Consider the following 23,826-nt stretch of genomic DNA (forward strand, 5'->3'; position numbering starts at 1 on the left):
ATTGGTATGAGTTTCTCAGTAAGATTTTGGTGGAGTTAGGGTTTGTGAAATGTATCAGTGACCCTTGTGTGTACTTAAGGAGCAATGTAATTGTTGAAACATATGTTGATGATTTCTTGATTATAGGTGAGAAGGAAGAAGTAGGTGTGTTCAAAAATGAAATTGCATCCTTAATTCAGGTGAAGGACTTGGGTATGGTGAACACATTTTTGTCCATCCAATTCACCAGACCAAACAGGGGAACTGTCATTTTGAGTCAGAAGAAGTATGTCATGTCTTTTCTCAGAGATTTTTATATGTTAGAAGGTAAAGGTGTTTCTTGTCCACTACAAGCAGGTGCAAATTTTGAGAGTAAAGGAGAAGGAGAAATTTTTTGCAAGGAGAAATACCAGAGTGCAATAGGCAGCTTGTTATACTTGAGTACCAATACTCGTCCAGATATTGCAAACCCAGTGTGCAAACTTAGTCAATGCTGTAGCAACCCCACTGTAACAAATTGGAATGGAGTTCAACATGTAATGAGATATTTAAAGAGTACATGTGATTATCAACTTGTTTTCAGGAAAGGTGAAGGTTTTGCATGCTATTGTGATTCAGATTGGGCAGGGGATAGAGATGATCGAAAGTCTGTCACTGGGTATGTTATCACGCTGGGAGGTGGAGCAATGATTTGGAAAAGTAGGAAGCAGAGAAGCATAGCCACCTCAAGCACGCATGCTGAGTATGTTGCTATTTATGAATGTGTGTGTGAAATCCAGTGGATGAGGCCGTTTTTTTGTGAATTGAAGCAAAGCAGCCTCATTCCAAAGACCTGCACCATTTTTGTGATAACCAAGGTGCCATATACATTGCCAATAATGACATAGTAAATGAGAGGAGTAAACATTTCGTGGTAAAATACAACTATGTCCGAGAGGCTGTGAAGGAGGGAGAGATTTCATTGAAATATGTGAAATCTGATAGTAACATTGCAGACTGTTTGACAAAGAGTTTGTCTGGACCTAAGACATTATTGTTTGCCAAAGAAATGGGCATAATTAAGTTGGAGTAAGAAACTCACAACTAAAGTTACGAAGTTATGTATGATGTTTTTTGTGTTCCTTTCCATCATCCTCGAACGAGGGGAGGTGTTGTAATGTGAAAATTAATATTTTGTAGAGTTTTGCATTTTTACGTTCAAGGTGATGATGAATGTTTGTTTTGTTTTTTATTTACGTTGCCAATGAAAAAAGTGATTGTTGTGCGGCCTTGGGATATAGAAGACGAATAAAATAGTTTAAGACGTAAAGAAGACTTTTTTCGTTTTTTGACACTTCTCGACTCACGAACAGGATACGTTCCGAATACTTGGTCGGAAGTCGGATCGGTAGTAAGTCGGAAATGACACTTATAAAGTAAAAATTAAATCATCCACAGGCCAAAATATAGCCTAAGACGTTGCTGCGTCGACTGACGTAGATTAGCTTTGTTTGACTATCGTCATCGTGAACATCTCCGTGGATACCTACGCACAAGTAGTCTTCCCTTGTTCTTTCTGGTCTGTGAACGCGAGAATGCTTTGTATTTAAGTGAGCTCTCAGCGGCACAGGAGCACTTGCTTCCGGACGGCCAATGACATTGCCTTGGTGGTGTGGGTGCAAGGGAAGGATGCCATTCATTAATGAGAGCTCTCCTTCCCTCTCTCTCTCAACTCGTGCACTATTGAGGTTTATTGTGAGGGTCGTGACGGAACTACTTCCCTCTGCGGATGAATACTTCTCGAGGGTTTTGGCCCCATATTTCCAGGGGAGGAAGGGGACTCATTCGATCGCCTCAGGTAGGCTCCACTTTGTCGAATATTGTGAAATTCACTCCAGCAGCTTGCGCGGGAAAATATTCTCCTGGACCGAACCTTGGCTTCTCGGGCCACTTCACTTACCACTATGTATAATTGACCACTTATGCATTATTGAAGAAGGAAACTAAATAAAGGATGGGCCTGGATGACTTGTCAAATACTCTCTGCAAGCATACCTTTTTTGGTTGATTAAATGTAGTATCAGTACTCAGATATACAGAAAAATATAAAGTAGGTACAGACCAGTTAATGTAGTTTTGAAGGGAGCATTTCACAAATCATACTGACACTCTCTTATCATGTAGGTTTTTTTTCTTCATCTGTAGGGTTCAGTGGCGTAGCCAGGGGGCGAACTGGGGGGTCCGAACCCCCCCAAAATATAAAAACACAATCATTTTCCTTCATAAAAGAAAACAAAATATTGAAAAATCATGAATTAAAAAAATATTTCTTTAACAAATGAAGTTTTTTCGATTATGAAAAGTGTTAAAATTAGTTTAAAACCCATTACTTAGTACCCTGTTTTTCAAAAATTTCCCCCCTGGTTTTGGACACCCCGAACGAAGTTCCTGGCTACGCCACTGGTTGCCTTCTTCGGTTCCACTGCACTACCTCCAACCCATGAGGCTTCTTCTCTTCATAGTTCCCACAATTCTCAGTATTCTCTCCATTCCGTGAATACAGTGTGAAGAAAAATTGTCTCCGAAATTTTAACCATGGATAGCTGATGCCGATAGGCACCAAACTTACCAAAAAAAATGTTGTGGTCGAAAACGCATATTTTTTAAACTAAAGGAACTTTGAGGAAAGCGCTCCGATTGGCCGCGAGTTGGCTCCGTTGCCGGATGTACTGAATATATCGCGATCTCCAGCAGGTGAAGCATTCCAAGTCATGCGTTGTCCAGAGCATCCGGCAACAGGGCAAACTCGCGACCAAGTATCGAAGTTTCCGTAGTTTAATAATGGTGCGTTTTCGGCCGAAACATCGTTAGTAATTTTGGTTCCTCTACTGGTTCCTAGCTGTCCAGGGTTTAAATTTCATGACACAATTTTTCTCCACCCTCTATTTCTCTCTCCTCTCTATCCTATACATTAATTCAGTGAATATATATAAACAATATTAATTCAATTATTTTAACCAATGATGCTTGATATTTTTTACGTATTGCTCACGGCTTATTTCATTTGAGGTCTTCCAAGCTAATAATTTTTAATTGATTATTAATTTTTTAAAGCCCTTACCGAGGAATCCCATTTAATGTGGTTTTGCATATTATTCAATGACATTTGTGAATAAGAATTTTTTTCAATATGTGGTGTTTTAGAAGAATGATGGCATTCAAATGGGTAGATCGTGAAAGTAATGAAGGTGTTCTAAGAAGGGTAGCAGAGAAGAGAAGTCATTCGAAAAACACAGAGGGTTCAATTGTATCATCTGCATTATGGGACACAATTGGATAGTGAAAAATTAATTGTTGAAGGGAGGGCGGGTGGAAAGGAAGGAAGGTGAAGGGATGTACCATCCAGCAGCCATTGCTACGCGTGAGTCGGCACGTAGGCTTGCTAGTCCAAAGTGCAAGTCTACGAGAGGACCCGCTCGTGATCGGCGGATGTCGGTCCAGGGGTAGATAAGAGGGTTTTTTTGGACCTTCCCGTGGGGGAAGATTAAAAGGGTATGCCTAGCTTGGCTCTTGGCTGAGTTGTGGCGTGGCGACTGGCTGAGCTGGACCGGCCAGGAGGCTGGGGACATATTTGTTCATAAGAAAGGGGAATAAAGTCACTGCTTTTTATTCAGAGTGACTCCTTTTATTTCCGGCACCAGATCCTTTCACTCGAGAGACGTTCGTATTGTCGCTAATATCTCGTTCGAAGACGAGCGGGATACGACAGGGAGACCGCGGATGAGATAGAACGTGGAGCAAGTGACGAAGGATGTAAAGGCGGAGAATTATTGCTTAGGTGTGAAAAGATTAGCCGATGGGAGTGGATAGCTGTATGAAACCAATCCTAGAATTGATGACTGTTGATGTAGAAATGTAAATTTATAGAAATATCTAGAAATGTAGCAATTTTGGTTATTTGCAAATACAATACGAGGTCTATTTTATGCGCAATAAATGCTATTTCATGCTTTTCATTCTAGTTTCGTCCGAACACAATGTGTAATTTTTACCTGTGAATAGAGCAAATAATCAGGGGCGCAGCTAGGAATTAACACTCCATAAAGACATTTGGTGTCCAGCTAGAGTGTGGTTGACTCAATCGACTGATGTGTGCAAGGGCGGATCCAGAGATTTTTTTTCTGGGTGAGGGGCACAAGAGCCCGACAGGCAAACTTCTGGTCGGCTTATATTTGGGAATAAAAGCAACATGCAACAATTACTGTGCGAAACATTCTCTTTATTTTAATATGAAAGTTGTTAATATGAAATTAAATTATTGAGGCTCTGTAATGCCCTAAACAAACGGAACGTAGTGATAGCCTTGCTAAAAATATCGTTCATATTTTAAGCATCAGGTGGGTAAGCATCAGATTTAGGGAGGGGGCACATACCCCCCTAAATTTCCCCATGGATATGTGTAATGCTTAAAGGTTTCCAAAATAGTCAATGATGTCATCTTCACCACTTTTGTAATACTGGATACTTGGATTCTATATAATGATTTTTTTAAAACTGTATGCTACAAAACAAACAGTGACGAGGTTAGTAGTTGAGCTAATTCTCATGTATAGTTCGATAGCAATTTTAATTACTCCCACGGTGGATAGTTAGGTGGAGTGTCTCTCTCATTACATTCAAAGCTATGAAACTATTTTGTTGATTAATGTTTTCAGAGGTTAATATTGCCCCCAAACTTTCTGTTGGCATTTTTTGTCATTTATCTGACCTTCCATTTATGCAACCCAGAAATTAATTCAATTTATTTTTAGAGATTAAGTCAGCCCACCACAAGGTGAGATTGGCCCATTTACGAATTGAGGTAATTAAAGAAAATTTAAGTGGTGACAAAACATGCTGAACTAAACCTCTTGTACATTGGAAAAAAATATTTAATATAGCAGAGTAGAATTTGAGGGTTGTTTGAGCACATTTTCATATGATTACATTAAAAAATTTATGCAAATTGAGCCCAGTAGATGGCATTCCTAACATTTCTATATGAACTCTTAAGGTTGCTGTCATTTATAAAAAGCATATCTGCACACATTTCGGAAATTATTTTCCATTCTCAATGATTATTATGTGAAAAAATGAGAGGTACAAAAATACAACAGTGTACAATAATTTTACACTGCAAAAAACATCCGATGAAATACTTTAACGCATAGATTTAAACTTTTGTAAATAAATTTAAATAATATTTTTATTAATAAAATGTCCCCTTGTCTCTTCTTAATCAGCAGTCAAGAGCCTTCGCATTGACCTCTCCTTGGTCTCCTATGAGATGATCTTGGTGCCCTGAGGGGCGGATTCACCTTTGGCCTCTCACCTGACCACCACAGTCGCCTCCCAGAGCGATGGAAATGGCTGCTCCGGCGCTCTGCCGAGCTTTCACCCAGAATGCCTGGAGACGAGACCTCTGCTCCAACTGCTTTCGCTCCAAGGACGAACACAAAGCCGCTGCGGCTGCAAGGCAGAAGACGCCATCGGATGCGGCTCGCTTGGCTGCCACGGCAGCCGTGAAGGTGAGCTCATTCTGTTTTAACGCAATTATTTTATCTATTTATTTCGGTACATATTTAAAAACATCCAGTTTGGCCTTGGCATTGAATACAAAACTTAAACTATGCAGTGCTAAGAATATGAAATATTAAAAAAAAACAATAAAAAAGAGTAAAAAATCAAGGTTCAGATGCAGAAGGTTTTTTTTTAAAGCTGCCTCTTGAACATTTTGAAGGTCGATTGAGGGAATGGTAGGCAGATGAAATGGTGCACTGAATTGTTGAGGCCTTTACTTTGTAGAATTCCATAAGTCTTGAAAATGGTACAGTGTAACTGAAACTAGTCGGCAATAAAGTGTGTGTTTTTGTAGAAAAGCTAAGAAATTTCCTTCCAAACATTAAAGATGAAATGGTGTTCAATGAGGTAGCAAGAAGTGTTTTGAAGCGGTGTTTAGATGCAGTTTGTGACACCACACTATTGCTCTAGTATGTACAGAACGTTACCTGTGAGTTTAGCTCAATGTAGGCACAGTAATAAATATGTAAATATCACCAAATTGTTTTATTTTCTAATTACTTGCTACAATGAGAAATATAAAGTGTTTAAGGTGGAATATTGAGTTTGTGTTTTATGTAGAACTACGTACATAGCATCACAATCATCTGGCACGCAGACAGAATTTGTTTGGGGAGGGTTTCACCAATATTCGGGTTGTATACACTCTCAATTTATTGTCAATTACATGCATCTGAAATGCACCAAATATATTTCACATTGTGTATGCTTTAAATTTCGTTTTGCATAGTGGTCAAATTTATAGTCGTCGTTGGCTTTTACCGAAATGGATGTAATTATTTTTACATCGTTTACCTCACGAGTTTGTTTCCAAAATCTGAATGATGTTTTGAAACAGTTTGGGGATCTGACAGTAATAATAAATGTTATAATATTTTGAGGAAATTTTGGATCTATTGCCCATATATCAGTCAACAGTAGTGGAATTCAGTGTTTAAATGTCTCTGGGCTGATTGTCAAAATTTGGTTGAGCACAAGTCACACATTGAAGGCATTGAAATGGCTGTTCACCGGTGTCATCGGTAACCATATCCAAGGGAGTAGAAATTGTGTTGGTATCAGCTATTGCTACTAGTGGTCCAAGCCTTGTAAATTTTTGGGAGTTCCATTGGGAGTGCAATTGATGGTAAACCATTGACAGAGTAAGTGCCAAGTGCACTCGCATGTTGCGGAAATTCCCTGAGGAATGAAGTAGACAGCATTTTTCTGGATGCCGATGAAGGCGAAATAGTTTACCCTCATTAATATTAAACATTGTATTGAAAATTTATTGTTGAATTTTTTAAAATTTTCTGCACTTGCAAGTTACTCTGCTGAGGGTTAACACTGGCTAATCCATGACTCTTCCGTACAACTTGAATGAGGGATGCTCTGGGGGATTCCTTGCATATATGCTGTATCAATTTTTGAGCATGCATTCAGCTTTTTCTTATCCCTAATGTCCGAATCACAATTCAATCAATAGTTTGAGGCATCACTCGGTGAAACTTTATAAATTCCACAGATATACAATTTAGCTCATCCTGTTTCAGCGCAGTGCGTCATCATCTGGTGTCTAAGATAAATGCGATTCTAATAATTCTCATATGTACGCTAGGTCAGTGGGAGTGGAAGGATATGTAGCGACAAAAGGTGGGGAGGAGGGATTTGTGTGAAGGGAAAGAGGCAATTACAAAACATATATCATTACAGGAAATCCCCTAAATCATTAGCACAATGTAGCTAATCTTTGATACATCTTCCAGTTTGTCCAATATGAATCTATACTCTTGTGTCACACTTGAGTTTGTCCCTTTTTCGTAAGGTCTCAATCATAACTTTGGTGTAGGTTGTTCCAATGAGTACTTGTTTCATACAGAATGCTGGTGTGAATTTATCCGTGGGAAAAAATTTGGTAATCTTATTATAAAAACTTCCTGAGAATCATCACTAGCTCATTGTCAATAACATCCTTTTTCCAGAGTATTCTGAAGGGGCCTTCCAAAGCAGCCAATGGCATTGGCAAAAAGATCCGCACCGGAGTCAGTTTTCACAAGGAAGAGTCCCAAGTGATTGGTTATGGGGGTGACGATGAGATCCACTCGGGAGACGAGGAGAATGACCTTGAAGATGTGGAGCCGCCTTCAGAAGGAGGTTTGTGTGCCTAATTGATGAATTTTAATGCATCAGACTAATTGTGGGGTGTACAAAGGAACTTACTTGTGATCCTAGTGTCGGTAGGACTAACGGTTAAAATTAAGTATTAAAAATGTAAGTATCTAGTTAATTTAATCTTTACTGTACATAAAAGCTGACTTTTAATGTGTATTCGTTGAAATTTTCATTGATTGATTCTAAACTAACTTCAGTTGATTTTATTCATCACATTTTGGTGAATGTAGATCTGCTCTAAATTGAGCAGGAAGCTTGTGCATCAGACAAAAGAGAAAATAAAAGTTCAACAAACAGTAGTTGACCTCCATCCAACAGTCAGACAAATAAAAAAGTTTTCTTAGATTGATGCATTTTTTTCAAATTCAAGCATCAGTCCACTTCTATTAGAAAAAGGCACTTTCAGTTGTAAATGCGGAGACAATAGGATATTTTCATAATTCTAATACTGTTGATTCATGAAATCTATGAACATAAAATCAAGAAATTGAATTGAAATTTTATCAATAGGTCAGCAATCCATCACATTAGGGTCATTATACTTAATACCTGAGGATTCCTTTAGAAAAAGCTTCATTTCCAAATACTTGGAAAAGTCCTTTACTTAAGTTGCAACGCACCCAGTTACTTTTCCCATTCAACTAAAATCTGGTCAATGGAATAAATTAGGCATGAGTAATCCATATGGAACATATAGCTTGAGATTCCGGTACCAAAAAATTCTATAGTGTTCTTAGGTATAACTAGTGTGGTCTGAGATCAATTTTGAATTTGTGGAAACTTAAGAGTGAAAATTTGCATCGCTCGGTGCCACATTAAATTTTTTGTGTGATTGGAAACCATATTTTGTTAGTTTTAACTATAAATGTTGGAAGAAGAAACCTTGTAATGAAAAGTATCCTGGATATTAGACAGAATTGAGAAGTAAACCCTGGGAAAGAAATCAATGTACATATTTGCATAAAAAACAGCTCAACTCAATTTCAATGCCATATACATATATGTGGCAGTTTGTTGATAACAGTTTCGCAGAAGGATGGCTTTTGGTCCATCCTAATTTTTTCTATGAGTTTTTTTGTGTGAAGCTGTGAAGCTAATGTTTCAATGATCCTAATTTAAATTTATTGTTATTTTTTCTGTAAATTGACCATTAATTTCACTCCCTGTGAAATTAATGGTCGATTGTGAAGAATTTGAAAGGTTAATTTCACTCTCTCCATTCCAGATCTGGAGAGAGAAAAGGCTGAACAGCAAGAGCTGGAACGCGTGACCAAAGCCAACACAGACTTCAACTCGGTGATTGCCAATCTTCAGTTGGAGAGCATCACCAAGGAAAAGCAGACGCCGGCTGTCATCAAAAGCGGTGCATCAGGAATCCCCGTGCCTGGAGGACGTTCAACTTACACCGGTCCCCTTCGTCTCGGCGTGAAGGAAGGTGATGGAAACAAAAAGACCCTCCTGGTGTCTGTGCGTCCCTTTGGAAGTGATGGGGAAGAAGTGAGCAAGCCAGTTGTCAAGACGAAAATTTTAGTGACCAATGGATATGGAAATAATGCTAGTTCTGTGGGTGGAGCAAAGGAAACAAAAGAAAACTCTGCTAAGCCACTGGTCAATGGTAATCTGACCAATGGACATGTTTCCAGCAGCCTTTCTAAAGATTCATCCCTGAAGTTAAGTGTTTCCTCTTCTGGTGGTAATCAGTCAAAGACTGCTACTGCTAAAAGTGCTGATTCGGTTTCCGAAGAGGTGAAAACAAAAGAAAGTTGTAACTCGGTGAAGGCGAGTGAAAATGGTACGACTGAAAACCTCAGTGGTGATGAGAATAAAGTGAGCCCAGAGCAGGAGAATGTTAAAGTTCCTCCAAAGACTGATGACGAGACGTCATGTAAAGACCAACCTCAAAATTTGGAAAACAGCGACCCTGGGTTAGGAAGTAAAGCTGTTGCAGGACCTATCTCCATGGACCGATCATCAAATCCAGCACTCAATTCCAGTAGCTTGACTTTCTCAAAAAACGGGAAGGAGGAAAAAAGTAAGGGAAATGTTGAGCTAGAGAAAATGCAGGTCAATGGTTTGGGCTTGGATCACACGTCTGGCTCCAAAGAGAGTGTGGAAAGTGTTCTCGGTGATACAGGAACACTGCATACTAAGAATTTTCCTAAGTCCATACCTGTTGTTCCACCTTCCACTGCACTTCCTAATGTGAAACCATCACCTCTGGAAGGCACAAAATCATCTTCTAATGATGGTGGCATGGTTCAACAAGCCCCGGTCCCAGCCGAAAGAAAGATGGTGCATCCCAAGGCAGAAACAGTAGAGCAGAGTATAGCATCACCCTGTGAAACATCATGTGCCAGTAATAATAAAGATAGCTTGATAAAATCCCAGGAGCTTCAGCAGGAGGAAACGAGGACTGAAACTGTGAGCAAGATCCCTGTAGAGAGGTCATCTTTGAAGGAAAGCGTTGCACGGGAGACCCTAGAAGGCGAGCCAGACCCTAAGGTGAAAGTGAGTGATACTGTGGCCAAGGGAAAGAACAGTGGATCGGATATCATTTCATCCTCTCAGCCTCCAATGATTCAGCCTGCAACTAGAGTTCCAGTGCCTAAAACTGTTGCACCTAAGCAGGACTTGCAACAGGCTATCAAAAAATCTGAAGGAGAGACATCTTCAGGCTCAGATGTAAAACATTCCACAGTGCTTCCTTCCCAAAAACCTGCACTCTTAGCTAAGCGTCCTGCGCCATCAATATTGAAAATGGGAGTCCCCACTGGTTGGCATTCAAAAAATCCCTCCCAAAAGAACTCCTCGATGCTACATCCAGGCAATGACTCCAATGAAGACAAGGGCGGAGAGGAAAAGTTCGTTAATGGCATCATTAAAACCCAGACTTCCACTTTTGCAACAGCTGGAAATGAGAAGCCTTCAAAACCTGTGAACACAATTGCTAAATTGAGAGCGAATTTCGTAAACAATAACTTGAAAATAATTGCTGAAAGTGCTGCTAAAATAGTGAATGGCACAAGGTATGGCACTAAGACTGCAGTGGCCGATGAAATACCCATATCAAAGTCCAATGTGATGAACCTAAGTGTGAGGCCAATCTCAATCAGCAGCAGGACAAACAAGGCCTTTCATGCAGATGACTATGAACTCAAAGATGAGAGGATCAAAGGATTGAGTAATTTGGATAAAGTTTCTAACAGTTTCCCTTCGATCCGTGCCAAAGGGAGTGGTCCAGATATTCGTGAACTCCTCCGAACTCCTGAGAAGGAAAATGAAAGGATTGAATTTCTGGCCCAAGGTAACAACTTCAAGAATAGTGTCGACCCTGATCTTCTCAATGGCTCCAGGCCTGAGCCTCTTGGCATAGAAACAGCTGAAGTGTCTTTGAGGGATATTAATCAGTCGGGTGATGCTAAAGAAATCCAAACTGAGTTTGAGGCAAAGCGTCTGGGTGCCAGTGACGTGAGAAGTGACCAGTTTGAAGAAGAGAAGTTGGTGTATGGTGGAGTAACAGAGGGAGACGCCAGCTCCAGGTTGGCAGTGCCATCTTCCGAGAGCCCTGAGGATGACAGCTCAAAGGGGGAAAGCCCTACGAAAAGTGAAAATGGGCTTGACAAAACACCACCTGGTGAGAAGAACCGCAAGAAGGGTATAGTTCGCCGCATCCTGTTCAAGAGTGGAAATGAAATTTATCGCAAGGCTGGGGAGATGGTGCGATCAGTCAGAAGAAGTAATGAACACAAAGATGATGCGGAGAATGCTAGAGATCCTGAGGTTAAGGATGCCAAAGATCTTTCTCTGATGGGTAAACAACCTGTCTACTCAAAAGGTGAGGAAGCAGGGGAAGAAGTTGGCTATAGTGGCTCAGAGGTCCCCCTAACTGGTGCTTACGCTCTGGAAGGAGCTACCAAATCTGAGATGAAAGAAATTGGCTGTGACTCAAATGGCACGTGTGAGCCCAAGAAGGAAAACATTTCTCAACAAATTATGTTTCCTGAGGAGGCAATCAAAGGAGAATCAGACGTGACCACATTAACTAAAATCACTGAAGCCAAATCATCTTTTTTGGCTGAAGGTAATGAGAAGGTGGAAAAGTTGTTACCCGTGAATGTGGGATCCTCACAGCCTCCATTGATGGCACCTCGTCCGTCTTTTCTGCATGGGAAATCTTTGGCTGCCCAACCGTGGTCTCCAGCTCGTGCGATGCACAACATTCCTGGAGCGAGGAGTGAGCGTGCCGCATCAGTGTCAGCATTGATGTCTCCTTGTGCGTTGCCTGCTGCTGGGGGTCAGAGGGGCAGGCTGTCTTCACTACCCACGTTGGAGTCGGAAGGCACAGGGTCCAATCTCAACCCTCAAGGAGCCCAGGTTGCCTTGAGAAAACCTGGGCCCATTATCAGCGGGAGCAAGCCAGCCATTCCTGCCAAGCCAAGCAAAATATTGGAAGCTTCTTCTGCCAGGCAGACTTCGAACCAAACCCCTACCAAACCCATGGGAGAGAGAAGAGGCTCCGCAACATTGGTACGTTGTTTAATGTTCTCCATTTGACATGAGGATGAAAATGAAATTTTGAATAGTGAAACAGTCAGGTAAATTGGTACATAAATAATGGAAACTAACTCGGGGATTGTCACTTGTGAATGTTAACTACATAAGTCCCCAATGGAAGTCATGTAAGGCCTGGTTATATGATACATTGACCCATAATAGTGAATGCCTAAATGCATGAATGATTTTTGTGGACTGGAATGGATCATGTACTAGTGAATGAACTGAATCAGAACAGGTTCTATTATCTGTACATGCTTTTGCACAATTTGGTTGTTTACACAGTGCATTTTGGCATTCATTCATGCATATATTTAGACATTGATCCTTACTTATGTAAGTATGTATCGTTTTAATAGGCTGTTAAGAATCTTTAAGTCCGGCATTAAAACACACCCAAATTTAAAGAAAATGAAATCAAAATACCTGTTATATTTTTAATGATCCCCTAGCATTGAAATTGAGTGTAAGGTGCCATACTAGCATTTGGATTGCATTACCAGCTAAAACTTTAATGATTAGTCGTGTATCTTAATCACATGCCACGTCTCCTTGCAGAGTACACCGGGATCGGTAGGAAGGAGTGCTGGCAAGAGGCAGGCCCCTAAACCTCCTGCCTTGGATTCAACTCAGAAAGGAAAGTGCAGCTCTCCAGATATGGGTGACATCCTGAGTGAAATCAATTTCAACAGGACGAATGATGCTTCTCACCAAGATGATGTCAGCGGTATGTTAGATTTTAATCTTTTTGTAATTTCTCTCTGATGATTTATCATTTATCACAACTGTCTGTCATGAGGTCTTGATACAGTGGAACAACCATCAATTGAATGGCTCTCTCAGTTTTACGACAAAAGTGGGTTTGCTTGTGGTAAATACATGCATTTCTGTGAGAAGTCACTCTCCATTGCATGACCTTCAGTTTTGTGACTTTCCCACTACAAGCCTAACGATGCTAATCCATTTACTCACAAATCAATCTTATTCATATGATACCATCAATCTGCTAGAAGAAATATTGCATGTCCCTGGAGTAAGCATACGGTGATCTTGTCTCAGGTCTTTTTTCAAACAAACAGTCGTCAATCAAGGAATAGTTTAAGCAGACTACCCTCACCCCTATGTTTTAATTAAATCCGATAATTTTATCTCATTATGTTTTTACATTTACTGATTTGGGGCTGAACATATTTATTTCACTAGATAGCACAAGATAAGGTTTTTTTCTGCATTGATGCCAAAATACTTTATTGTTCGAGTGGAAATCTGAAAAGGGAATATATCTATCTATAATAATATATAATATAATAATATAAAAATCTTAGAATGGAATAATATCATTTATGATTTGAGTGTATCTTGAAATTATGTTAAGTAGGCTTCCTAACGCAACACTTCTCGCATTTACGACACTGTCACTTTAACAACATTTTTTTATTGGATCAGGATATTATCAATTTTAATCAAACAAAAAATTTAAAGCTTAAAATGTACCAGATTGTAAAATAAACAATAATCAACATATGCAGATAGCCAAGAATGGTAAAATTCTTCTAAAACAATGTTTGAATGAATTGTATCAAGTTCTAAATTATTGATAGCAAATGGTTTTTTCTGCTGAAAATAGTAAAGGAAGCAGTAAATGGTTACATATTGGCTTCAGTGTAGCATAAAACGTTCTCTCATTACCTAACTCCATCCAACGATGGAATTGTTCCCTTTAGAATGATGGAGTAAGTGTTGAAATCAGTTTGGTTAAATTAACGTTGTGTGGAAAATGACTAAGTCATTCATACTCCCTCTAAAATGATGATATTCCACATTGTTGGACTAGCAACAATTAAATCATGGCATAATGTGCTGTTTTCCAGGCTGTATAAAATATTTTTGTAAAATTTCAAGTCTGTTTATTCAAAATCTAGTTACCTCTACACATATCTTACAGAGAGCAAGAGAGAGAATCCAATCGGCCAGGATGAAGGGGCGCTGGAAGAAAATGGTGTCAGGTGTTCTCAGAATCAGCCTAGTCAACCATCGAGCCTGGCAAACAATGGGGAAATGGAGGAGTATTCTGAGGACTCTTCATTGGTGTCTAGGGGCACCCATTTCGTGAAGAACCAGGCCCTGAATGCATCCAAGTCAAGTTCTCGGGTGGCACGGGAGACAGAGAGGCGACAGATGCTGATTCAGTTACAGTCTAGCAACAATCGCGGCACGGCAGTGCAGCCTGATGGTTCGGCCGAGGTGCCGAATTCCGTCTTACAAGCAACTGCTACGGCCGTGAGTGCCAGACAGAGGTCTGCTTCCTTGGGACGTGGAGTGGCGGTGGCTAGTTCACGGCCTCCCCTTCCAGGGGGCAGCCTCGGCAGAGCAGCAGGGGAGGGAGCAGCCCTCTCCATTGTGGACACGCAGGACACTGACAGTGCTGCAAATGTTGAAATCGGAAAACAGGAAGAGTCAACGTTCGATGCGGTAATGCCTTCTCAAACTCCAAGTGACATCTTAGAAAACAGTACAATCCACAATGCATCTCCCGTCCGAAGCCGGTCCGAGGGTTCCCTTGCTATACGTTTGCCGGTCACGCCTGGTGAAGATGGCAAGAATGCCCTGGGTGCAACAGTTGTTGAAGTGTACGTCAGGGAGTCTATGCTGGCCAAGGGGGAAGAAGCGATTTACGATTCACCCTCTGGTTTGAGTTCGAAGAAGAAGAAGAACAATACAGTGCGGGGTTTCCTCAAGTTCTTGCGCAGGGGATCAGTCAGGGATGATGTGAACTTTGGTGGTCAGGAGAGCAAGGAAGAGGTGTCCGCAGACAGTGAGCCCAAGACGAGGCCGGTGATAGTGCATCCCATGGAATTGGACGGTGCTTGCGTGGAGGTCGTGAAGGGTGGCGGTGTTGACGTGCGCAAGAGACTGGAAGAAGAAAGCGCCCTGGAGACGACCAAAGGCAGTGAAGCTGCACCGGGAGGGAACCCCACCTCCACCAATCAGGTATGGCTTTTCTTTATCGTGATGCATTATATATTTCCCTTGCTCACAAGCATAGGCGGATCTAGGGGGAGGGGGAGCACGGGGGCACGTGCCGCCCCAAACCCTTAAAAAATATGCAAGATTTTTAATACGTTCCCTTTATCATTGCATTCGTTTTGTATTACGAGGTATCCTTGTGCCCCCCCACCCCCAGAACAAAATCCTGGATACAACCTTGCTTGTCCTTCCCCCCCTCCCCTTCCCCCCCCTCCCTGGAAATAAATCCTGGATCCGCCCCTGCTCACAAGGCAGGGTAGATACATACTTAGTACTACATATTTAGTATTTATTATGCATAATCCAGTGCAGTGTTGAGCTGAAAACCTTTCTAAATATACCGTACCATTTGCATTGTGTATTAAATGTGTCAAGAGCCTATATATGTACCACATATTGAGTCATCGTCTTTATCAACAGTCATCAATCCTGAGATTGGCTTGATGCAACTCTTCACTTATTTCTTCTTTTGGCTAATCTTCTTACACCTACATAATCTGTCTCCTTCAAATCCCACGTTACCTTCTCTATGTATGTCATTCATTGCCTTCATGTGCCATTCTTTACTCCAACCTGTCCTTCAATGATAATTTTCTGTAGACCTAATAAAATTGATACATAGTTTGAGGCGTGACTTGGTGAAATTGCTTCATGTTAAATAACATAAATATCCATGTGGATACCATGTTTATGCTTGACTGAGCAAAGTATTACCTGTTATATTAACCTTTAAAGGACGGCTTCAAATTTCAGATGTATCACTGCATGGCCGCACATTTAAATGGCCAAGGTTTAAAATATATGCAGCTCTCCAGTGAACTCTCGTGTGACGAAACTCATTATAAGCCGATTTTAAACTAAGTGTGTCTCAGTGGTCCCTAAAGGGAGGTCCACAAGGCCATAAACGAAAGCATTAGGTGGTCCTTTTTGGGACCGCAAATGGACATTAAAGGTTAATGAATCTAGTACATACATAGTTTGATATAAATTAGCATGTAAGGATACAGAAAAAAATATCAGCACTCGGTGTAGGTAACACCTACAATACTTATTTCAAGTTTCTCATTGTGGTTGAAAGCATTGCAAAATTAGGTTCATGAGTATTTAAGGTGTATAATAAGTGTATTGGAACCGTGAGAGAATACATTTTGCAGCCTGGCAAACTCCATTAAAGTGCAGAAAACCACAATTAAAACACAAGTCTGGAATGTGAGAGATGATATTGGAACTCAACTGTCTCTGCATGCACCTTGAGTTTTGAATTTTGTTCTCATGGCGTCTTACGTCTCCCATGGAAGACCAGCAATTTCTTTTCGCTTGTGCCTTGTGGCATCTATCTTAAGGCTCACGTCCCATTGCAGAGCAGGCCTCATGATTGGAACTAACTCGCCAATTGTTTTCATTCCGCAGAGCTCTCCACGTCGACCTTCCAATATTTCCATCGCCCCTCCTCGGCCGCCGCCCGTCACGCACTCCCCCTCCTCGCCTTCCCTCTCGTCCTCCTCTTGCTCCTCCTCGGGCTCAACGCCCGTCCGCCCACGACCCCCGCCACCGCCCAGGGGTCAAGCACCAGTGCCGCCGTCCCCGGGTGGATCTGGCCAGAAGCCAGCCCGGCCTCCTCCACCAAAGCCTGCCCACTTGATGCGCCTTGGCCTCCTGGACAGAGAAGTCCTGGGAGGAGAGGCCAAAAATGCTGGTGATGGCATCTACGCCAACCTCGGTGAGTGGGCTGCGTTATTGGATATATAAATAAATGCATGGTGGCCATTCCTCTCCAAGGTTGGGGAATTCAAATGAGTCTGGACTCTAGCAATGATGTGTTATTATTTCCCCTGATTATGGTGAATGGCTTGCATGTATTGCATTTGACAGATGTCAAAGTTAGCCTCAAAAATTGTGTATTTCATTCAGCAGGAGCAACTCATTATTTGATAATAGTCTTTCAGGTGCCAAATCATCACACTGCAATGCCATAAGCTTTCGCAAGTGCTATACTGTATTAAATGAAGTGAAATAGTGAAATGAGGCACCCATTTTGCATTCCATTGAAATTACACCTACACTTCAATAACATCTCTACTCTCAAAAGTACAGTGAAAGCAATATGTAATGCAACCCACTGGACCATGGATTCTGTTGATATGTTATGGGTCGGACCCTGTCCCTAAGTCATGACATCTTCACTTTGATTATTGTGTACTCTGGGATGACTTTTCTGCAAAATTTTTCCTATGAACTGCTGTGTCAAAAAAAAGAAAAAGGTATTTTAGTAACTCTCATTAAAATAGATGGTGGGAAATACCTCAAATGACAAAATAACATTTTCTAATGGAATTATGCAATCCAATGTGTGGTAAAATTTAGCTTCTCAGGTTTTTTGTTTGTTTCCCTAAAAGTTACCTGGACAATAAATCAGGTTTTGCATAATACGAGTATAGACTCTAAGACATGCATTAATACCAAATTGTACTGTATTTTGTGCTACTGCCGTGTTTAGCAGCACTTAAGAGGTATAATATTTGGGATAGGAAGCTGAATCTGAATAATATTTGTATCACAATAGTGTCACAGAGTAATGGTACTATGAAGTAACATCATTTGAATTTTACAATGGAATTTTGCCTGGTCTTCAAAATAAGTTAAATGAGTGCCAAATTTGAAATAACTCAAACATTTTCGCCACGGAGAAAGTAAATGTGTTCTGTTTCAGTGCATTGCCTGAAACAAGGTGCTTCCCTGACATTACACCAAGGTAATTTTAAACATTGGAATGCTCATTAAGGTGTAATTTGAGATTATGTTCACTTAACTAGCTGTACTTAGATAACCTTTCTAGTCATATTAAGGTTAGGAGTTCTCAAGTACATGCTTAAGATAATGCCTGCAAGAATGGGCAACGAATCCATTTAGGTTATCTTATCCAAGCTTTTATATAGATAGCAATGAATTATACATTTTTTTGCACATTAATCTCAAAGACTCATATATGGAATGCATCTGATCTCATAATTTCCAGGCAACAGGGGAAATGGGCATTTGACAAATTCATGTAATTTTTTTATCAATTCGAAATAAACTAAGCAATGTCCACCATCAGAAAGAGATTTAAGTAAGTATGTATGTACCAATAAAGTGTAGCTGGGCTAATTAACGGTTACTTTTTAAAACGTTTAATAGGTCACTGGTACCTAAAAATTTAAAGGATGTAGTGGATTCGGATAGGTATTTTGGGTCTGGAATGAAAATCCAAAATAAGCATGCACATGCATTGGTCAGGCACACCAAATGAAGTGCCCCAGTCTCAATTGAAATCTTAATCTCATTTCAATGTATATTTGCATGTGGATTTTGATCAAGTAGGTTAAAAAGTGCCAAAATCATTCCTTCCACACCAAAATGGAGAAAAACTTTTGCAAAATTTATGAAAAAAAAACTTTTATTGTTGAAACAGGGCTTTATAATACTGGATAAGTTTTATCAAAATAACTGTGGTTGGTGTAAAAATACCTATTGAGCATGTTTGAAGTAGAGTTATCAAAAAATATATTGATTTGGCAGAGGTAACACATGATTGCCACTTTTAGCACCCACTGTCCTTTCCGTAATAACTTACTCTGTGGTAGTGTAATGATATGGTAAAATGTTTGTGAACTCTGCATAGTAAAATCCTGGCCACGGACTCAGTTTTTACGGAGTCCTGCTTGTCTGTTCCAGGCGAAGTCAGAGCCACCCTCGCACCATCCAAGCCCCAGAGAACAGCCAGCATGAGAGAAGTGTTGGGTGCTTCCGGAAAGGCAAGCGGTGATGCACCAACACCTAGGATCATTCCTCGCGTAATGGCAAATGGCAGTTCGGGAAGCGAGGCCACCCAAGCCCCCTCGTGTGCCGAGACAAAGGCAGAGTCAAGTTATCAAGCAGTCAAAGAGTCTGTGTCTGTCCTCGCGGGCAGGGTTCCTCCACTAGATGCTGGCAGTAAAAGTGGGAAAGGATCAGATACTGTTGAGGTTGCTTCGAAAGGTGAAAAGTTGTCTTGGAACGTTGGTGCCAAAGTGTCGGATCCAGTGTCAGTTGGTGCCGTGGTTGGAAGGGTAGATGGCAGCACGGACAGCAGTTCGGAGGACGACAATTCCACTGCCCCGCCGTTACCCCTGGCCCCCCCGCCCTCCCTCCCCCCTCCCCTTCCATTGCAACCCCCTCCCTCTCCCCCCTCGCACGCTACGTCCTCGTCTTCATCCTCATCCATTGGCAACGCCCTCATCCTGCCGGAAGACAGCGGATACGAGTCGGTTGAATTCCACGGTGCACACGATGGTGAAGTGAGTGGGGGACGGTGGTGGGCTGAGAGCAGCATAGCAGCGTCGAGGGCATCGGTGGTCACCACAACTGCCGACAGCTTGGAAGAAAGCTACGAAGCCGTTGTTGGCGCTAATCATCGGGCACTGGCTGATGTTTTGGCTCAGGTCAGTTATGCTCGGAGAGTACCAAGTATACAACTGTACGTAGTATGATGAGATGAGCTGTCTAAAAAAAACCTAGTCCAGAGGACCGGAGGGTCAAAGCTTCAGTGCATAAAAATGAAAAAAAAAACTCTACCTCAATTCTCTCCCAAAAATATATATTCTACATACAGAATTTTCATTCAAGGTATCAAAATAAACATGAACATACAAAATAATCAATTCAAATTAAAAATATTCGAGCATAAAATATTAGCCTCTGTGTTAATTTATTGTGAACCTTGAGGTGGATGGTTTTGGCCCAGGTGTCAAAAGCCATCGCCCTCTGCCATCTCAATGACCTCCAACAAAGTGACATTAATGATAATAATTTGTATTGTTTCCTAAGGAGAAGTTTTGCTCAAGTATGGAACAAGTCATCGTGCCCATTTACAAGCAGCACTATAGGGAATTATGCCATGCTCAACATAACTGGGTACAAAAATAGGTGTAAGTAAATTTTCACTGAGAGCTAAGGGCAGAATCTAATCCATAAACCACATATACATACAAGATGGCAATACAACATGCATAATTTGGTAGTCGCTTAAATCAGAAAAATCCTGGTTGCAAATAAAATATTATTTGGGCAAAAAATTTGTTTGAGTTAAAAGCTTTTAGGAGTGCAATTTGATAATTATAAGTCCTCTTTTAGATACTACTGAAAGAATAAAACTCCAAAATTCATTCAGTGATTGAAATACTTTGCTAAAAAGCCAAGTCAACTCTTAGCAAATCTATGGCCTCTGGTTTAGTGATTGAAGAGCAAAATTTAATATGTATGTATTGTCAAATGATAGACATTGGTACTAGTTTAAAAGCTATCCAGTTTTTCTTTCACATTACTTAGATATAAGTAAATATTGACATAAATGTTACAAATTATATGGGACCCTCTTGTGGGATGCTGCTTTCACTGAAGCATTAAATTAAAACATCCAGGTTCAATTTCTTCAGCAAATTTGGAAAGTATCTGGTGAAGGGCATTATCCGTAGATACACATTTGGATCTGAGGTATCTGATCCGACCATCCTTAGTTATAAAGCCTAGCTTCTTAAAGTGCTGTTTACAATACCTGCTTGATTGGTATGATATATTATTGTATATTATGGTTTATTTATTGGCCTTCTAAACTTTGAAAGACCTTTGTTGTCGTAACTATTGTCATAACCCAAAGTATTGGGTGATTCACACATGAATGATCCACATGAGGCAAAGTCTTTGCCTGTTAAGTTTTGATGAATTCCACCTCTCAGTTCATTCATCATCCAAGCAACTAACTAATGAGTAGTTTTTTGATGGAATGATCACTCAAGACAATATGGAAGTCTGACATGGAAACCAAAGTAAAATTGATGTTAAAATGATTATGAATAGATATGTGTCTTGATATTGACGCTATAGCTGTTGAAAATAGTTGAGAGCAAATAAAAAAGTTTGTGGAACAGTTCTGGGTTTTTGTTTCACCATGAACATAATTAATAATCTGCCACTTTTGATAATTATCCATTTGGCATTGCCCCTCCTGTGAAACAAGTAAGTGAAGCTTCATGGGTGCCAATAGAAGAATTATCGGGGGGGATGCATTCAGTGCCGCCCCTGAGGGGGTCATGGTGTCGTGCTGAAGATTGATTGCCAATTCGGTTATTCACTCTTGATGCTGATTTGGAGATATGACTCGTCTTGTAATTTTTCCACTGGTTGCTTTTTGACGGTTTGAGGTTTCACTATCACTTCCAAAATTTTTTCATGAGCCAGGGGAATGCAAGTGCACCCCTTAGAACCCCCACTGAACAAGGTGAGACGGAGTGGAAACGTAAACTGCTGGAGTCACACAGCTTGCCTGACTTTGCCCTGAAAGTAGCAACATGGCAAAATAGTAGGATTGTGCATGTTCATCCCTTGACTCTCATTGGCAAGCTCTCTTAGCTCCCTTCTCCACCCACCAGGCGCCCATGAGGCAGGCATCTTCTGTATATGCTTCTGACTTGGTTGAGAGTGAGGAGACTAATGAATACATTGAATGCTCTTGCTGATAGGTGTGCCAGCCTAATCCTGAGGAGTTTGGTGCCACCATGACCTTGAGGTGGTCTGATTTCCTGGTTGAGGGGCCTAAGGGTGGTGTTCTGCGTGCTGTGGGCCCGATATCCTTCCATCGTGCGGCTCTCAAAGGCAGAGCGGCCAGCAGTGGAAGGGATTCGTGGCGAAGGGTCACTCTGGGCATCTCGGCATCCCCCATGGCCGATCTGCCACAGTACTTCCGGGGTTGCGTGCACCACGACGGGAGCAGTGCCTCAGTCTCTCGCTGCTTGCCCTCCCTCCGCCCCATGTGCACCTTCCAAGACGAGATACCCAACAGATTCTTCTCATCTGAGACTGGGAGTGCTTCACCTGAAGTTTCTGACCTCATTGAAGGTAACTTCTTCCCAACGTGATGTAAAATATGGCTCCAATAATCCTTTCATTCTACTCTCTTGTAGAAAATATATTTTCCCCTGCAAATGAGATGTTGTACAACACTTTTGGTCATTTTTTTAATTTTCATGTATTTCCTGAAGTAAAATGAATTATAAAAAATGGAACAATGTCAACTCCTCATTGGGTGGCTTTGTCTCATAGTTAGGGCTCCTAGATTATGGTAAAGAAAAGCTTCACTTAGCGGTAGTGATGGCATAAATGCCTCTTTTTGTGGAGTGGCCTCACCGCTCACAGCTCACTCCAGAGAGCCGCTCGCATGGTGCGAATCATCAAAGCATTTCTAGGTTGAGGGGAGGGGGAAGAGGGGAGTGGAAGAAAGGGGGAGAGGGGAAGGTGTTGAGGGGGGTTTTTATGAACGAACATTTAAAATGCAACATTTCCTAGATTATAATTTGAGAAATTGATTTCAAATCAATCACGTATTGCATACTCACAAAGTTTAATAGGTGATAAAATGTAGGAACCATTTCTGCCAACATGTTATATCTTTCATGGAAGACGGGCAATATATTCCGTCTCCTGTGCTTAGAGATGACGACAATTTAAAAAATTCTGTTTTATCAAAACATTCCTTCCGAAACTACATGATCAAATTAATTCATAATTAATTTCCTCGATTAATCTTAGTTGCTTGGGTAAGAACAAATTTTCATTTTTGTCTCGTATTATTTTCATAAATTTGCCATTGATGAAACTTTTACATGAGCATCTTCCAACATTTTTCTTTCACAATGTATGGAAAATGCAGGATAGAGAATTGTGATAATCGGGTCATTTGAGATTCTTTAGATTAATACCCAGAAAATGAATCGGGAGAATCTTTTAAGCGATGTGAAAAGGTGAGCAGTGGGCTACCCGCGAAAAGTGCCTCGTGCTCCCTTTGACCCGCCAAACGAGCAATGAGCCACACACGGAAAATGTTTATGGAAGGAGTCGCGTGCGCATGGAGTCTGACGTCTACTGCTCACGACTACAACATGCACATTGTAAGGGGAAGGAGTCGTGAGTGCCAGAAGCATGACTTCACCTTGCACAATTACAGCGCACAGTGTGTGTGCGGATGGAGTCGTGTGCAGAGGGAGTCTCGACTCACCAAATAAGACACTCTCGCCTCACAGCTCAATCTGCTGAGTCACTCATTTGAACTGACTCACTCGCACAGTGCCCATCGCTACTTACTTGTTAACGGTATAAAAATTGATCAAAAATCAGTGTATAAAGTTGGCAAAAAGATCCATTTTATGGTAAAGGTAGTAAAAAATTCATTAAATAAAACACCCTTTTCCAAGAACAAAAATAAACTTATTGACTCAAATGCACTTAGACTGCATGTACCAAAGTGGGAAATACCAATACAAGATAGTGCGAAGTATTCATGCTTAGATGATGACTTCAACGGAAATATAATAATAAAAACTTCTAACTTACTTGGAAACGGCCTCGCATAAAAATATAATGATCAATTTACTTATGGTTAAACCATGTTCCCAACATGGCTTTTAAGATTTCTGGTTTTATTGATGTCAGCAAATCTGTTAAGAC

General features: G+C 40.9%; 1 protein-coding gene across 6 annotated transcripts in view; it reads left to right on the forward strand.

Annotated features, from left to right (window-relative positions):
• LOC124163218 (serine-rich adhesin for platelets) overlaps positions 1-23,826 on the forward strand; it is a 208,218-nt gene that overhangs the window by 181,117 nt on the left and 3,275 nt on the right. For 4 of the 6 annotated variants that reach the window (XM_046539962.1, XM_046539967.1, XM_046539964.1 and 1 more), the window contains 8 exons: positions 5,244-5,525; positions 7,539-7,710; positions 8,954-12,255; positions 12,841-13,009; positions 14,228-15,273; positions 16,720-17,029; positions 18,994-19,769; positions 21,846-22,221. In XM_046539962.1, the coding sequence (XP_046395918.1) occupies positions 5,358-5,525; positions 7,539-7,710; positions 8,954-12,255; positions 12,841-13,009; positions 14,228-15,273; positions 16,720-17,029; positions 18,994-19,769; positions 21,846-22,221 (6,319 nt within the window). In that variant the 5' untranslated portion in view covers positions 5,244-5,357. Of the gene's footprint in view, positions 1-5,240; positions 5,526-7,538; positions 7,711-8,953; positions 12,256-12,840; positions 13,010-14,227; positions 15,274-16,719; positions 17,030-18,993; positions 19,770-21,845; positions 22,222-23,826 lie in introns of all 6 variants that reach the window. The other 2 variants (XM_046539965.1, XM_046539968.1) reach the window with 2 other exon arrangements.

The sequence above is a fragment of the Ischnura elegans genome, chromosome 8 (assembly GCF_921293095.1).
Source record: "Ischnura elegans chromosome 8, ioIscEleg1.1, whole genome shotgun sequence".
NCBI classification, from domain to species: domain Eukaryota; kingdom Metazoa; phylum Arthropoda; class Insecta; order Odonata; family Coenagrionidae; genus Ischnura; species Ischnura elegans.